This window comes from Macrobrachium nipponense, chromosome 5 (genome assembly GCF_015104395.2).
Source record: "Macrobrachium nipponense isolate FS-2020 chromosome 5, ASM1510439v2, whole genome shotgun sequence".
In the NCBI taxonomy this organism is placed as follows: Eukaryota; Metazoa; Arthropoda; class Malacostraca; order Decapoda; family Palaemonidae; genus Macrobrachium; species Macrobrachium nipponense.
This window is the reverse complement of record NC_061107.1, coordinates 53,800,540-53,817,447: the sequence shown is the minus strand read 5'-3', so window position 1 is coordinate 53,817,447 and position 16,908 is coordinate 53,800,540. Positions and strand designations below refer to the sequence as shown.

The window sequence follows — 16,908 nt, the reverse complement described above, 5'->3', positions numbered from 1 at the left end:
GGCTAAGCATTCCTTTCTCCAGTCAATCTGCTTTGCAAGCGCGAGATGAAGCCTGTGCAAGCAGATATTTGAGGTTAAAGGAATCAATGCTGATACGGCAAACGCGACAGACCTTCTAGAACTGATGATGTCGTCACCAGCTTAAGAGTTACGTTACTTGCTGTAAGAGATACGACTTTAGGATAAATTTTTTTTTTTTTTTTAATTTTTTTTCTTTTTTTTTTTTTTTTAATACTCGACCCACATGAGAAGAATGTCTGAAAAAAAAACTACCAAAATTGAACAATATATTAGTTTCATGTTGGAAATCTGCATAATTGTAATTATGTTAAATTAAATATTCCTTATTCAAACTAATGAAAAAGGTTTCCATACAAATTCTATATATATTATTAGCCCTGTATAAGATTCATATATGATTATTCCATAGATAACATTTTCACCTCTAGACTTCCTGACTTTAAAATCTCTCTTATTATTTTATGTTTATTTATTATATTATTATTATTATTATTATTATTTTTTTTTTTTTTTTTTCATTGACTACGATATAAATTACCGGGACAGACAATATGTCAGTAGGTTTTGGATATGTGTTTGAACTTTTAGCTTATTTGTCATTACTAAAGCGTTAAGTTAGAGTTCAAATCTTTACGCATATATATTTGGATATTTAATTAACCTATGGTTACGTTTTGCTATTGATTTTATCGTGATTCCTTTTTTATTATAATTTGTAACCCAACCTTCCGACTTCTTACGGAGTGTATTATATTGACTCCACTTGTATCCATATTTATTTTATTTTTTTATATTTATTTATTTATATATTTTTTTTATAGATATTTGATAAATTAATGGTTGGCTTGAATATGTGGAAAAGTGTTCTAGCGGCGTACCGTATAAGGCTACTTGCGGCATCAATTCTATAGATACAAGATATAAATGATAAAGGTATTTAAAACCGCGAGAACCGCTATAATCCAGTTCGGATCCAATATCACGAGTTGTAACTCGTAAGACATTGACACTTCCTATTTAATTATCCGTTATTCTACCAAACCGATTGACTCTGGGTGATAAAATATATTATTGGTTTTCTTAATGGAAAGGAATTCACACGAGTTAAGAAGATTATTGAATTTACACACCCGAGTCAGAGATTATTGTGTTGAATTCCATTTTATTTAATGATTTAGCACTCATAAATATTCCTAACGCACTCCATTGCGGTGTTTGTTTTTAGTGCTATTAATTCTATATAACGTGTCAAGGAACTATTAACACTAAGAAGTGTTTATTCCCTCTGTCAGACTCGTAATTCTGTTAATAATTCTACGTATATTCTTTCAAGGATTGATTTGGCCCAGGATAGGCCCTTAAACTGACAGGTGTCTTAGTGTGTCCCTTGTCTTCATGACACGTGTTACAATCAGTTATGTGCTTTTTATATCTGTAAGCATTGTAGGCCAGAAAATATGTGATTTGGCCTTCTGTGACATAGTAGGGAACCCTGGATGACGGAATGCAACCAGTTTATGACGATTGGTATGAAGAGATTATTACTACTACCTGGTCGTTAGTCACCTGCTGTGTTCTTCGGGTTTTCCTCGTCACGGACCTACATATAATATTACATTTGATTACATTATTCTGATACACATACTTTAAATTATACTTTTGCTTTAGGGTTTCTGCTCGAAGTGTTTATTGTTTTTGCTTAGCCGCTGACCCTGTTTCCATTCGAAGTGTTTATTGTTTGGTGTTTATTGCTGCTGACTCTGTTTCCGTTCGAAGTGTTTATTGTTTGGGTTATGTCTGTTGACTCTTGCTTTGTTCAGTTTGTAACAGTTCTGCGCTCCAACCCAGATATTCAATGCTCGCGATCTCTTGGGTTAAGGAATTTTCTTGTTTAGATACGGTTTTAACAATAGGCACGGATGTTTCTATACTTTTTAGTCCAATTAATGGTTCTTTGCTGTATGGTGCGGGATTGCGGGATAATGCGTCAGCTATGATATTTGCTTTCCCAGGTAGATATCTTATCTTGGCTCCAAAGACCTGAATGATCATTTGTCACCGAGTTCCCTTTGGGCTGTGATTAAAGCCTTTGAAAAACTCGGTAAAGGACTCATGTTCAGTAAGGACTTTATCAGGATAGCCATAGATTATGAACTTAAAATGTACTAGTGAGTTAAAGATACCTAGCCCTTCCTTGCCTATTACTGTATATTTACTTTCAGAGGGCTTTAGTTTACGTGAATAAAAAGCAGTGTAAGAAATGTTTATCATATTACTGAAGTAATACCCTCTTACCCCTTGGTCTGAGGCGTCTGTTGCAAATAAAAAAAAAATTCCTTATTTAAATCAGGGATTTTTAAGTTACGTGAGCTGCATTATTCCGCTTTTAAGATATCGAACGCCTGTTTATGCTTTTCAGACCATAATAAATCTACGCTTTTCTTCGTAAGATCTGTTAAAGGAGCTGTCATGATTGAAGAGTTACATATTTACATACGATTGTAATACCCACTACAGCACAAAAGTGCTGTATCCCCCTTTTTATGTTAATAGGTACCGGAAGTTATGAATAGCCGACACCTTATCATAGACTACTGTAAGACCTTGACAAGACACATAAAACCTAGATAAACATGTCCGGTTTTTAAAAACTCACATTTAGATATTTTACTCTGAGATTATTTGTCTTTGTCTCTGTAGCACTAGCTCTAGTTTATGTGAATGTACTTCTAAGGTATTTAGAAAAGATTATAAGACCAACCATATAAGCATGTAGGGTATCCCCTAAAAGTCTCCAAACACTATATTATAATTGGGGCGCAACGTAAGCCGGAGGCATACGTAAAAATTGATAATGTCCCCTGTGTGCTGAAAACGGTATATGAGGTACAATCACTTAGGTAATGGTATCAGGTAAAAGCCTTTAAGTAAGTCCAAGTTGGTGAAAAAAAATTTATTCTAACCTAACAGAGATAAGATGTCGTCGGTACATGGCACTGGAAGCTATCGGGAGTCGTTTCCTTGTTTAAGCGTCAGAAATCTACGCAGATACGCCAAGTCCGATCTTTTATGGCATGACGTTTGAGGGAAAAATTATATGGGCTTATTTGATTTCCTAATGACTCCTATCACTAACATTTTTCAACTTCGTCATTTATCTCTATTTTGAAATTTCATTGAGAGTCTATGCGAAGGTACGTATATAGCTTTATGTTTGTCCTTAGACCGTATTTTGTTTTCAATGACATCCGTTTTTCTCCCAGAGATCACTCGCTAGTGGAGAAACTTCCTGGTATTCAGGTAAAAGATAAAAAAAAAGTTTCTGCTGAATCACCTCTGCTTGAATGACTTTACGGATATTACTTTAGATAGAGTATAAGGGAGATTCATCTACGACTGATTGGCGAGATTAAAAATTAGCAACAATAAAAAAAATGCGATATTTATATGTATAGGTTTTGTGGATTACTAGATTAACCTGTTGCTGCGAGTCAACTGTGTCTAGGGCTTTGTTCGCGGAAATCGTTATATTTCAGAGTGTCGGGAAGGATTAAAATTTCATTTCCCAGCAAAGTCTTTTTACATGCACTAAGACATTCGAGGGTGCATGCTTCTCGAGATTTTTCGTGCAAAGTGCGACTGCGGTTGTGGGAGAATTCTGTTGGGTCATTTGAACAATGGTACGATTTTATGAGACAAATGTATAGTTCCTTTATATAAGTTATTATTTGATTAACTGTCTCATTTTTGTTCAAACGGATTTTAATATGTTTGAAGGTTTATAGGATTTTCCTTTGATAAACACACCTTATTTTGCAGGATGTAAGATAATATTTTGTATACCCCTAGATGGATCTTACAATTACACTAGATACAGATCAATGTTTTTTATAACTATAGAGGTATCTGTAAGCGCTCTCTTATCCGGACTTCTCATTAGGGAAGTTCGAACAACAGACGGTGAGTCCGTAAATACAGGATATTACGTGTACTAAAATAATAACACAAGATATTCTAATTTTTACGGCGCTTACAGTCGGGCTTAATCCACCACTACTTATAATAACTTACGTATTAAAAAAAAAAACGAAAACCTGCTCTGATTACTTTATACGGTCGTGTGATGCATAGGGAAATTCCTTTTTAATTTTAAAAAGGTATTTGGGATGTATGATCCAACATCGCTTTTCCCCACTCTGCTAGAGTCGCTTATTGTGTGGAATTTGCTATGCTTTGAACACTTCGGCAGTTTTTGACTGACCTTGACCGCTTGACTAGGTGACACAGTCACCGAGTTTGCTTGTTTGATTCTGAACGGGCTACTGTTTCTATTTCTTTTTGTAATAATTAGGATCCTTCTCTTTATTACCATCGGCAATGTATTGTGTGTTTTTAGCATTATGTTGCTGGTTACGTATAAAGCAATGAATGACGAACTATTAGGAACTGAGCGATTACTATTAAGACAATTTATCACTACTGCATTCAATATTAACTGTTTGTACTTCATTCTTTGCTAAAATTTGAAATAGTGAGGGATCCTGGTCAGCGCATTTAGCCTGATGAAAGTTTTTTACAGACATGTTATTCCTTGCAATCCAGCCATATTTTAAAAGTTAAGTTGAGTCATTGAGGTTCGATATTTTATATAACTCAAAAAACTCAAGGCTAAAACTGCGATCGGGACTTTGCAAAGGAGCCTTTATTGTCATGGCCCGAAATAGTGTTACCTCTAATGTATCTAGATTTATACGGGTGTTCCACTTGTTTTTGTGTGTTTTCTAATCACTACGGTGCTTAACGACCCTATCCATGCATCTGTATAAATACAGACGTCCACTGCGTAAACGCATATTCACTGTTTAATATGATTTGTTACGTAAGGATTAATAATCACCCAAATGAAAATTAACATAGCATATGATTATTTGATATTTCAGTAGAACTTCTGGAAACAGACACTCAAAGATAAAAAACTCGCAGTAGCGAAATCTCAATGATGTAAGATAATATTTCTGTGAAAAGTAAGATTATGAATGTCTCGTAACTCAGCCACAGGAATAACGAAATTCGACCTGCAAGGAAACACTCAAAGTTACTCCAAATGAATAAAAAATTGTACTTAGCTTGCTTTTGTGGGAAGTCACGGTGTTCCGATAACGACACACGGCCTAGGTCCTCCTTCTCTATTTAGCGGATGACCTGGTTTGGCTTCAGTTTCCCCGTGCGCGTTGTTTCGATGATTCGAGCCCTTGAAAGATCCGATGCTGCAGACGCGTTCGGTTTGTTTCTTGAAGTGCCGGAAACGCTCACTAACGATGTTTTCTTGAATGATTCTAATGAGAGACGAAGCTTGCGTTGCCGTAGGAAAAGGACACGTCGGTTTTGTTTCTTGAAGTTATTCACTAAACGATGATACTAGGTTGCTTGAAGAATATGCTGCTTTCGTCGTCGTTGACTTCATGATTTATTATTCTGGTTTTTTCTTCGTAGGACGTTGTAGAGTTCTTCTGGTACACATGCCACCACTTTTAGGGCTTGTGCCTTGTATGATAAGGTGCCCTATGAGGTAATGTTAGACTTGCGATAATCTTACGCTAAGTCGGTTGGTATTGCACTTCCATCTTCAATGGAGTGTTTTGGGGTTTGTAGATCACTTACGAAGTCGGGATTGGGATCTTCTTTGTTTATGACGATGATGTGTTAAAACTCATGGTGAGGAGGTTCTTGTAGAAAACACGAAGTATAAAAAGATATATATTCTTCTGAAGTTTTACATGGTGAAGATCAGATATGATTGTACAAGTCTTCTAATAACGATAGCTTGATCGCTTCTGCCAATGATGATGGCTACTTCTGTTCTCTCTACATGATAAAGCTTAGGTAAAGAGATACAGGTCTTCTAATGACGATAGCTAACTCTGTTCTGCTGTTCTACATCTCTGTTACAAGTTATGAAGGAAGCAGATAGTAGCTCGAACATATGAACATACTATCAGATGACATAGTTACATACGAACACACAATCAAATGAGACACGCTACAGATCACGTAGGCCGTTTGAATTATAGGTCGCGGTAGTTGTCTCAAGCAGGGAGCTTGGACTGTTTCAAAACAAATGAATGACCACATACTTTAGGGTATACGTCATCTTTAGCGTCTCTAGTCTGATCACATTCCTGGCAAGCAATCTGGTTTGACCTCTTTTAGTTTTAGTCTTTTATATATATGGACTAACATTCCATATTTTTATTATGTAAACACTTACATATGTACCCAGTGCCGAGGGCAGGAATGCTCTCGGGCCGACACGTGATGTTTGTGCATTGTAGTCAGAGGAGTAGTGGGGGCGCTACGAGGGGAGGAAGAAGGCGCGTAAACCGGCCAAGGTGTCGTTGGAAAGCTCTCCAGCGACACCTTTGGTTACGGACACTTCTTCATTCCTCCCCCCTAGCCAGCTCCCTCGTATGGCTTCTTCCCTTTCAGGGGACGTGTCGCGTTCCGCCTCTTCACTTGACTTGTCGAGTGCAGAGGAGTGGGCTTGGAACCCCGACCCAAAAGGCCTTCGAGTTGTTTTCAGGGTCTTCCATCCGCTTTGGGGCAGGAACCCCCCGCCCCACTAACCCCACTTTTGCCTCCTCAGGTATGACTGCTGCCGTGGGTGGAGATCTCGACCAGGTCTGGCACTCGCTGGGCCTTTCGGGCACTCCAAGCATTAAGGGGCTGTTGTACCATCTGGCTGCACCAGTGATGCATGGCCCAGTGACATCCACAATAACGACGGTATCTACGCCTGGGTATGCTGCTCCTCCGCACTTGGTCTACACACAGCATGTAACGATAGCGACCCCTTCAGCTGCTGTCCAGGCCCCGCTATCGTTCGTGCTGCAAGAGGAGCCAGCCTCACCGCTTGAAGAGCTCACCACTCGACCGACTGCCAGTACCAGTTCCTGTCGTTGCTGCTCCTGTTCCAGATCCTGCCATCTCTGTTCTTGCCCGTGGCGTTGCTGCTCCCACCGCAGGTCCTTCCGGACAGGTGCAGCTGGGCCGTGTTGCTTTGGCAACTGCCCCGGCTCCGTCCTGGACAGAGGACCTGACGGTGGTCCTGTCCTGAGGAAACTGACGAAGAAGAAGTCTAGGAAGAAGAGGAAGGTGTCGCCATCATCTTCATCGTCATCTGCAGCCGCCGCTCTTCCCCTTCGACTTCAAGGCCCCACAGCCAAGGAAGAAGGTGGCCTCCTCCCCCGTAAGAAGTCTCGCTCAGGGACATCGAAGGGTCTGCCCACTCTGGTGGGGCAATTGGGCTTCCGCTGTCCTCCTGTTCCCTCAGGATGGGTCCCGACTCTTCTCCTCCCGCAAAGAGAAGAAGACGGGGACTGGGAGGGGTATCGACTACTGCTGGTACCTCTTCTCCTGGTGCCAGAGGCTCTGCCTCTACACCGGGAACCATCTCGGCCGCTCGCTCGCGAGAAGTACCGAGTGTACGGTCACCTGTAGGTGACCGTGTAGCCAGGATCCAGACCGCTGAGCCTGCTCACCGGCAGGACCCAGGCACGGAGCGGAAGACTGGTGGCAGTCGCTCAGGTGACTCCCACCAGACCGGCGATTGCTCTCGTAGCGATCCGCCAGTCCCCAGGGTTGACGCGACGGTCCCACCGAACCATCCGAGGCTGAGGCTAGGAGGACGGTACACGCTCCCACTGCGCCAGTGGACTCTTTTAGTCTCCCGACCGTTGCTCCCACCGTGACCGGACAAATCGCTTGACTGGTAGCAGCTCTCCTGACGCTCGGCACCGTCGCTACCATCCTTGGTCCAGCTGTTCTCCCCAGGGAGACTGCGGGACTAGGCCTGCAGCTCAATCGCCACTGCGGTTTGGCGATCGCCTGCAATCCTCCGAGCCCACCGGCTCTGCTGGTAGGCAGGGGGGGAGCGTCAGGTCTTCCTCTCCCGTCCCTTCATCCTCCTCGGGCTACACTGGGAGGAGTGAGGCGATAGGAGTGACTGTGAAGAGTGTGCTTCTCACGGTCCTGCCACGAGGGCCTACGAGCCTGGCATGGTCTTAAGACCGAGCAGATCGTACGGCCAAGTGGTTGGAGGAGACCACGAGGGGTCTGTCGTGGTTCCTCCTGCGGAAGGAGGAGAATCTTGAGAGGTTTCTCCTTAGCTGGACTTGATGGTCCATTGCTTCAGGATGCGATCACCCCCGAGATCCAGAGGTCGTTTGTGGAGGTTATTGCGCTGATTCGTCAGCACAACGACCTCGGGGAACAATCGGGGCTCCCTCCCTCCGAGCCTCCATTGAGGCTGGAGTCGTTCTGGGCACCTAAGAAGGAACCCAGGATGACGGTGAGTCTGCCCCAGTCCTCCTTGGCTGACGGTGTGCTTGGCCAAGTGAACTCTCTCGTCTCCGGACGGGAGGGATCGCTTAGGTCCGGCAGGTCGACCAAGCCGCTCCCCCCTCCTCTACCATGACAGCAGCGTTTCTACGTGCCATCAGAAGACCCACTGCCGCCCAAGCAGGTTAACCCGGAGGTAGCCAGGCTAACTCTGGGTGTGCCTCTCAACCACCTGCTGGCCAAGAATCTCTGGTTCTCGCAGAAAGAGGCACAGGCCTTGGAAGCAACTGCCATGGCAGCATTCCAAGCAGTCTCCCGGCTGGATCTGTGGTCCCTCACAGTGTCCAAAGTCGCAGCTTCCTCAGGACACAACACTCCTGAAGGGGACCTGGCATTCGGGAGTCTGTCAGTCTGGAGGTAGGGCAATTCCTACCTTGCCCACCAGACGGCCAACCCGTGGGCCAACCTGGTCCTGAGATGTTGGGATGCAGTCCTCGCTCGAACCTGGTCCTGAGATGTTGGGATGCAGTCCTCGCTCGAACCTGGTCCTGAGATGTTGGGATGCAGTCCTCGCTTGAACCTGGTCCTGAGATGTTGGGATGCAGTCCTCGCTCGAGTGACCAGGGCGGCAGGGCGTGAGGCAGTGCTGGGTCTTGGGAATGGACTGTTGCTGGGTTCCTCCTCTCTCTTCCCTAGAGAGATGGTGGATGCTGCGGTTGAACAGAGGCGCACTGAAGACAGTGACCGCCTAGTACACCAGGCAGTCTCGAAGGGGTCTGGGCAACCTCGAGCCACTGCAGCCAATCCTCGGAGCTCGGCTAGCTCTTCCTCTGCGTCCAAGACGGCTTCCTCGTCGAGGCCGAGAGGAAAGACCCAGCCTTCGACTTCTTCGGTAATGAACGATCGTCAGCCCTCCTCCCAGACCTCCTTTTCCCGAGGAGGATACAGGAAGAAGAAGTCGAAGAAGGGGAAACGCTAGGGACAGCGTTCCCCCTCACCTGCAGCCGGAAGAGGAGGGGGGGTTGCCTGGCGAGCCATTGGTCAACTTGGCAAGCACTGAAGCCGGGACCCTGGAAGATGGGATGTCCTTCGGGAAGGATATCTACTACCCTTCGAGTTGTGGCCACCCCTCACTTTGCACCCGGTCTATCATCAAACGTACGTTCCCAGTTCTGCTAGGGACGTAACGCTTTGGCAAGAAGTGGAAGCCATGCTGAGCAAGCGAGCTGTAGAGGTCGTACGAGGTTAGTCGCTAGGCATCTACTGCCGACTTTTCCTGGTGGAGAAGTCGTCAGGGGACTGGCGCCATGTGATAGATCTCTCTCCCTTGAACCAATTTGTTCGCCAGACTAGTTTCACGATGGAAACAACGCGATCCGTGCTCGATTCCATCAGGGAGAACTACTTCATGCCTTCGGTGGGCCTGAAGGATGCGTATTTCCAAATACCCATCCATCAGTCCTCCAGGAAGTACCTTCGCTTCATCCTCGACGGGACGGTGTACCAATTCAGGGCACTTTGCTTCAGTCTCTCAACCGCCCCACAGGTGTTCACGCTGGTGTCAGCTTAGGCCCATTCGGTTGGGATACGTTTAGTGAGGTATCTCGTCGATTGGCTGGTCCTGGCGAGCTCCCGCTCGCAGTTGCTACAGGACAGGGATCGACTCCTCGAATTCTGCCGCAATCTGGGGATCGTGGTGAACTTCAAGAAATCAGGTCTTGAGCCCAAGCAGAGGATGAAGTAGCAGGGCGAATCTTCCCGGCAGACTTGCAGATCAGCAGGTTCAGGGAGGCAGCTGAACAGTTCCTGTCTCGACAGGAGCAGTCAGCTCAGTAGTGGCAGGTTGTGATCGGTCACCTGTCGTTGCTAGAGAAGTTAGTCCCTCACGGGCATCTTTACCTGTGGTCTCTTCAGTGGAGGCTAAAGGAATTGTTGGTCACAGGCAAGAGACCCGCCATACCTCCCTGTCCCTCTCACGGAGGAGGTGAGGCAGGACCTAGCTAGCCTGGTGGCTGGACAACAGGAACCTTGTAAGAGGAGTGCCTCTCCGCACTCCCCCTCCGGAGATGCTGCTGTTCTCAGATGCATCGACCGAGGGCTGGGGCGCACACCTGGAGGAGTTGGCAGTTGCAGGTGTGTGGGACCATCACAACAAGCACCTTCACATCAACGTCCTGGAGCTCAAGGTGGCATTCCTTGCACTCCAAGAGTTCCGGGAACGTGTGATGGGACACTCAGTGGTGTTGATGAGCGACAACACCACGGTAGTGGCAACAAACCGGGGGGGGGCCTAGTGTCCCTCCCGTTGCACCAGTTGACGATGCAGGCACACAAGTGGGCCATAGCCCACTCTGTAGAGCTGTCAGTCAGATACATTCCAGGCAAGAGGAACGTAGTGGCAGACAAGTTTAGCCGCCGGAATCAGGTTATCGGGACTGAATGGTCTCTTCACCTAGAGGTATTGGAAAAGCTATTCGATCTGTGGGGGCGTCCAGTCGTGGATCTGTTCGCCACCCGGCACAACAGAAAATCGAGGTTTTCTTCTCAGTTGTGCCGGACCCATGGGCAGCTGCAGAGGACGCATTTCAACAACCGTGGGACAACCTCTTCATCGACACCTTTCCGCCGTTCTGTCTGATTCGCAAGGTGATCAGCAGGGTGCTGGTCACCAGCAATCTTCGGATGATTCTGGTGGCACACAAATAACCTCAGGCCATTTGGTATTCAGACCTGCTGACTCTTCTCGCTGAGGCACCACGAGAGATTCCCCTATGGCACAACCTCCTGTGCCAACCACACGCGGAACGGTACCACCAAGCAGTTCGGTCTTTTTGTCTTCACGGCTGCTGGCAGTTATCCACCATCTCTTGCAAGTGAGAGGCTTTTCTCGACGAGTAGCAACAGAGATGGCAGGGTACCTCAGACAGTCCTCTGCAGCAGTGTACCAGGGGAAGTGGTCCGTCTTCTGTGGTTGGTGTTGTGGACGGGGTCTCTCTTCACTCGAGCCATTCTTCAGAGGTTGCGGATTTCCTTGTCTTCCTTCGGCGAGAGAAGCTCCTCTCCATCTCCGCAGTTAAAGGCTACAGAGCCGCTTTGGCCCTAGTCCTTAAGCTGCGAGGAGTGGACATTTCCACCTCTATGGAAACCTCACTCTTGATGAAGAGCTTCGATAGGTCTTGCCCACCCAGGGAACTTAGGCCCCTGGGGTGGGATGTGACTCTTGTTACTTAGGAGTTTTGTACATGCAACTTCCCTGGCAGATATATACTTAGCGATAGTCTCCGACGTCCCCGACAGAATTTCAAATTTCGCGGCACACGCTACAGGTAGATCAGGTGATCTCCACTCCTCGGGATTCTACAATTGCCTGTTCCTCATTCCGAAGGCCTCAGGGGGGTGGAGACCTGTTTTGGATGTAAGCGCCTTAAACTTTTTGTTGAGAAGAGGAAATTCTCTATGGAGACAACCTCTTCGGTTCTCGCTGCGCTTCGTCCAGGGGACTGGATGGTGTCCCTGGACCTTCAGGACGCTTACTTCCATGTACCCATCCATCCGTCATCAAGGAAGTATCTGCAGTTCATGGTCCGGGAAAGATTTTTCAGTTCAGGGCCTTGTGCTTCGGCCTGTCGACGGCCCCTCAAGTTTTCACAGGCCTCATGAAGAATGTAGCCCAGTGGCTGCGTCTGGAGGGGGTGAGGCACTTGTTGTACCTAGACGACTGGCTAATTCATGCCGAATCGAGGGATCGTTGTCTGGAGGACTTAGATTTAACTTTGAAGATGACCCATCCCTGGGACTCTTGGTCACCAGGAGAAGTCCCAGATGTTCCCAGTCGAACACTCGTATATCTTTGGGATTCAGATGGATTCTCAGGATTTTCTAGCTTTTCCATCCCGGGAAAGAATAGAGCGATGCGTGGAAAAAGTGACAGCCTTTGTAGGAAAAGAACGGTGTTCCGCGAGGGAGTGGATGAGTCTTCTGGGGACACTTTCCTCTCTGGAGCAGTTCGTTTCCCTAGGAAGACTACACTTGAGGCCCCTTCAGTTCTACCTGAGGCGAATGTGGGACCAGAGTTCACAGGGCCTAGCGGACACCTTCCCGATACTGGAAGGGATCAAAAAGGACCTCGGTTGGTGGCTCAACCCGCTAAGATTCGATGAGGGAAAGTCGCTGTTAAAGCCGAACCCGCGCCTAGTGATGTTCTCAGACGCTTCAGAGTCGGGATTGGGAGCAACATTAGGGGCGAAGGAAGTGTCAGGCACCTGGAAGGGGGAACAGGTGACCTGGCACACAAACAGAAAAGAGCTGACAGCAGTATTTCTGGCCCTTATAGAATTCGAGCCAGAAGTCACAGGATCTATAGTCCAAGTAAACTCGGACAACACCATAGCTCTGGCATACATAAGGAAACGGGGGAACTCATTCCTTCTCCCTGTACAAAACAGCAAGGGACCTGTTGCTGTGGGCAGAGGAGAGAAACATCAAGCTTCTAACCAGGTTTGTGCAAGGGGAGAGGAACGTGAGGGCGGACCTGCTGAGCAGGAGGGATAAAGTCCTCCCCACCGAATGGACTCTCCATCTGGATGTTTGCCAGAAACTGTAGAATCTTTGGGGCAGACCGGTCTTAGACCTGTTTGCCACACACTGGAACAAGAGCCTGGACAACTATTGCTCCCCCATCACGGATCCGAGGGCAATAGCTGTAGACGCCCTCCTCCTGGACTGGGCAGGACTAGATGGGTACATGTTTCCCCCATTCAAGATTTTGGGGGAAGTAATAAGGAAGTTTGCTGCCTCAGAAGGGATGAAACTCACTCTGATCGCCCCCTTTTGGCCTGCTCAAGATTGGTTCACAGAGGTACTGGAATGGATGATAGATTTTCCCAGATCCCTCCCACTCAGGAGAGATCTGCTCAAACAACCCCACTTCGACAGGTTTCACAAAAACCTCCCCGCTCTAAACCTGACTGCCTTCAGACTATCGAAAGACTTGTCAGAGCGAGGGGCTTTTCGCTCAAGGCTTCTAGGGCTATCGCCAGAGCCCGTAGGACTTCTACCTTGCGAATCTACCAGTCGAAGTGGGAAGTGTTTAGAAGATGGTGCAAGATGCAGAAGGTATCCTCATCCAATACCTCTGTGACCGATATTGCTGACTTCCTTCTCTTTTTAAGGGAAGATTGTAATTTAGCTGTGCCGACAATAATCAAAGGATATACTATCATAGTATAAGAGCAGTTGCTACATCTTTTAGTTTTTTAAAGAATTTGTCTCTTTAGGATGTAATTAATGCAGCTCAGTGGAATTGTAATTCGGTTTTTGCTGCTCATTATCTTAAAAATGTAGAAATTGCATTTGAAAACTGTAAAGCCCTTAACCTTCTAGTAATAGCGGGTAAAGTCTTTTCCTGAACCGAAAAAAAGAGCAATTGTTTTGGCTCTTTTTATTTTAATCCCAGGTGTTGGTTTTTTGGGGAGCATGAAGGTACATTTGTTGGACAGGAGCGTACCTTTGTATCATAGGTATTTACTTTGTATTTGACTGTCAATTTTGGGGGCTTTCGGACCCAGGCACAGGGGTCCCATCACGCCACTTCTATTCATTCTGACTGAAAATGAAGTGGTTTTCTCCGCAAGGCTGCTCTTGACTGCACACACATGAGAGCCTTGCACCCTGAAGGGAATCCACCTCCCAGCGGCAGTATTATCCAGGAAGAATTCCTGATCAGGTAAGAATGTTTTGAGTTTCATACAAGAAACTCTTAGCTTGCTTGGCTGAGCAGAATTTGTCTAGCTGCACTACCCACCATCCTTTATCTCTATGTGGGAATCGGCTAACTTTAACAGTAATAGTTAAGATTCATCTCAAGTAATATAAATTTTCATGATAAAATTTATTATTTGGATACTTAGCTACTGTTAAAGTAGACCCCACCCAGCCTCCCCACATTTAGTGGGCTGTCAAGGAGAATTCTGACTAGAGCTAAAACATTCGAACACACCTGGTGGAGAACAGGTGAAACTAGACAGTCTTCCGGGTCAGCCAAGCGATCGTTTTTCCTTTATTTTTAAATGCTGACTCGCCTATCGGCATGGAAGATATGCGCTAACTTTAACAGTAGGTAAGTATCCAAATAATGAATTTTATTATGAAAATTTATATTTTTCCTAACTATACAAACCTGAGGCCCTTTACGCATAGTCCCACCTCATGCCATCCCTCACTCTGTTCCTGGGCCTAAAGCAAAGTGGAATGGTTACCTCCAGTCAGGCGGGACTCCCGACCATCAGACAAGCAGTTACTACCGAACCACCTTGTTTGAAAGTTTACGGCCGGTCCAGCTGCCGCTGTAAGTATATTCCATATGTAAAGGACCTCAGGTTTGTATAGTTAGGAAAAATACAATTTACTACAAATTGTTATTTTTTGAGCGCCCTTTAACGAATTAACTGTGATTAGCAGTTTGCATTTGCTTTACCTTGAAATTTGAGATTTGGAGGATTGAATGCTTGCTTATTTCCATTTGTAATGGATGATCATACGGCAGCGACTGACACTTTAGGCACGTATATCATAGTAATTACTGTACACTGTTCTTGTCAGAAAAATAACGTTTATTCTCTATCTTCTTGCAGTGTTGGACAGGGGAAATTGTGTGGGAAGGAGTTGCTGGACTCACAGTACACATTTTTTCAGAAGCTGTGAAGAAATTGACATCCAGCTCCGTGAGTACTACCCTTTATATATATTATATATATATATATATATATATATATATATATATATATATATATATATATATATATATATATATATATATATATTATATATATATTATATATATATATATCATATATATATATATATATATATATATATATATATATATATATATATATATATATATATATTTTATATATATATATATATATATATATATATATTATTATTATATATATATATATATATATATATATATATATATATATATATATATATATATATATATATATATATATATATATATATATATATATATATATATATATATATATATATATATATATATATATATATATATATATATATATATATATATATATATATATATATATATATATATATATATTATATATATATATATATATATATATATATATATATATATATATATCTATATATATATTATATATATACATACATACATATACATACATACATATATATATATATATATATATATATATATATATATATATATATATATATATATATATATATATATATTCAGAATTCGTGACGAATTTTCACTCATGACTACTTATGAACATTATTATTTACAAATATTGTAATGTACACTTATTAACCATTCTCTAAGATCACACAATATGATACTTACACCTCGCTGTATAATCCTGAAGTCTAGCACCGAAGAGGTTTTTGATGGCAGTTAAGCCAGTGCAGTAGATTTTGCTGTGTTCTGGACCCCTATAGCCATGGTTCTGGACATGCGCATATTTTTACATTTGATTCAGTTAACTCTCTCTCTCTCTCTCTCTCTCTCTCTCTCTCTCTCTCTCTCTCTCTCTCTCTCTCTCTCTCTCTCGTCATCATTGTAACTAACACTCAATTTTAGAGAAAATTTACTCAAAAAAAAACCTTATCTCAGTAGTTACAGTATATGTTAATATGTACCTTTTTTGTTGTTAATTGTTCTGGTTTTGATGCTCCGGGCATTTGTGTGTGCTTTTGTGATGGAAAAGTAGACCAGTAGTAGGCTACTCTCCTATTGCTCTCTTAAGGATACTGATAAAAAAAATCATAGACAGTACTGCGTGAGCTGAAAAATTTATTGTAGAGGTATTGCCATTTTTGGAGGATGCCCTAACGTGTCTAAGCAAAGAAGCCCTCTCACGGTTGAGTGGTCGTAGTTTGTCAGAGCGTAGAAGCTACTCACTTTTAGAATTTGGGCAGTAGAAAGTTGAATGACAATTTCCCCTTATTGAAGTGGCTCCTGAGGAACAGAAATTAGTTTTACCAGAGCTAGCCTAAAACTCCCTAATAGTTTTTTAGGTTGTCAAAGAAAAGGTCTAACAGGGGTGAGCCTCTAACCAGTGGCCGCGTAATCCTTGAAGGTGCACTGACGGTCAATGACTGCACCACCTTCCCATAAACCTAGTACTACTGCTTCATCACAGGAGTGCTCGGCAACCCATGTTGAGAGAACCGAGGGTAGTCCAGGCACAACACTTGTAAAATATCGTAGAGCTCTGTGCTATTACTTTTAGCAGTGGCGGCTCGTCAGTAGGCACTGTGGAACTGCAGCACCCTCTGTAGATTTCATGTATATGCACAAAATATGAATAGATACATGAAATTAAGAGTAGATTATCAATAATCCTTAAAAAATCATTACCATTCTTTTGTTTTTGTAAATAAAAAAAAGCTAATTGAAACAACATGTGGAACTGCAGTGCTCAGCAGTTCTAATTTCGCTAGCAGGGTGATAATGTGGTAGCCAGTCCGCGTGTGAAGGGGAGGGGGAACTGCCTT

The 16,908-nt window shown here is 44.0% G+C and overlaps 1 protein-coding gene across 3 annotated transcripts in view; it reads left to right on the top strand.

The window, feature by feature from the left end:
- LOC135215318 (uncharacterized) overlaps positions 1 to 16,908 on the top strand; it is a 192,757-nt gene that overhangs the window by 10,449 nt on the left and 165,400 nt on the right. For all 3 annotated transcript variants that reach the window (XM_064249876.1, XM_064249878.1, XM_064249875.1), the window contains exon 2: positions 14,991 to 15,080. In XM_064249876.1, coding sequence (XP_064105946.1) covers positions 14,991 to 15,080 — 90 coding nt within the window. The remainder of the gene's footprint in view (positions 1 to 14,990; positions 15,081 to 16,908) is intronic.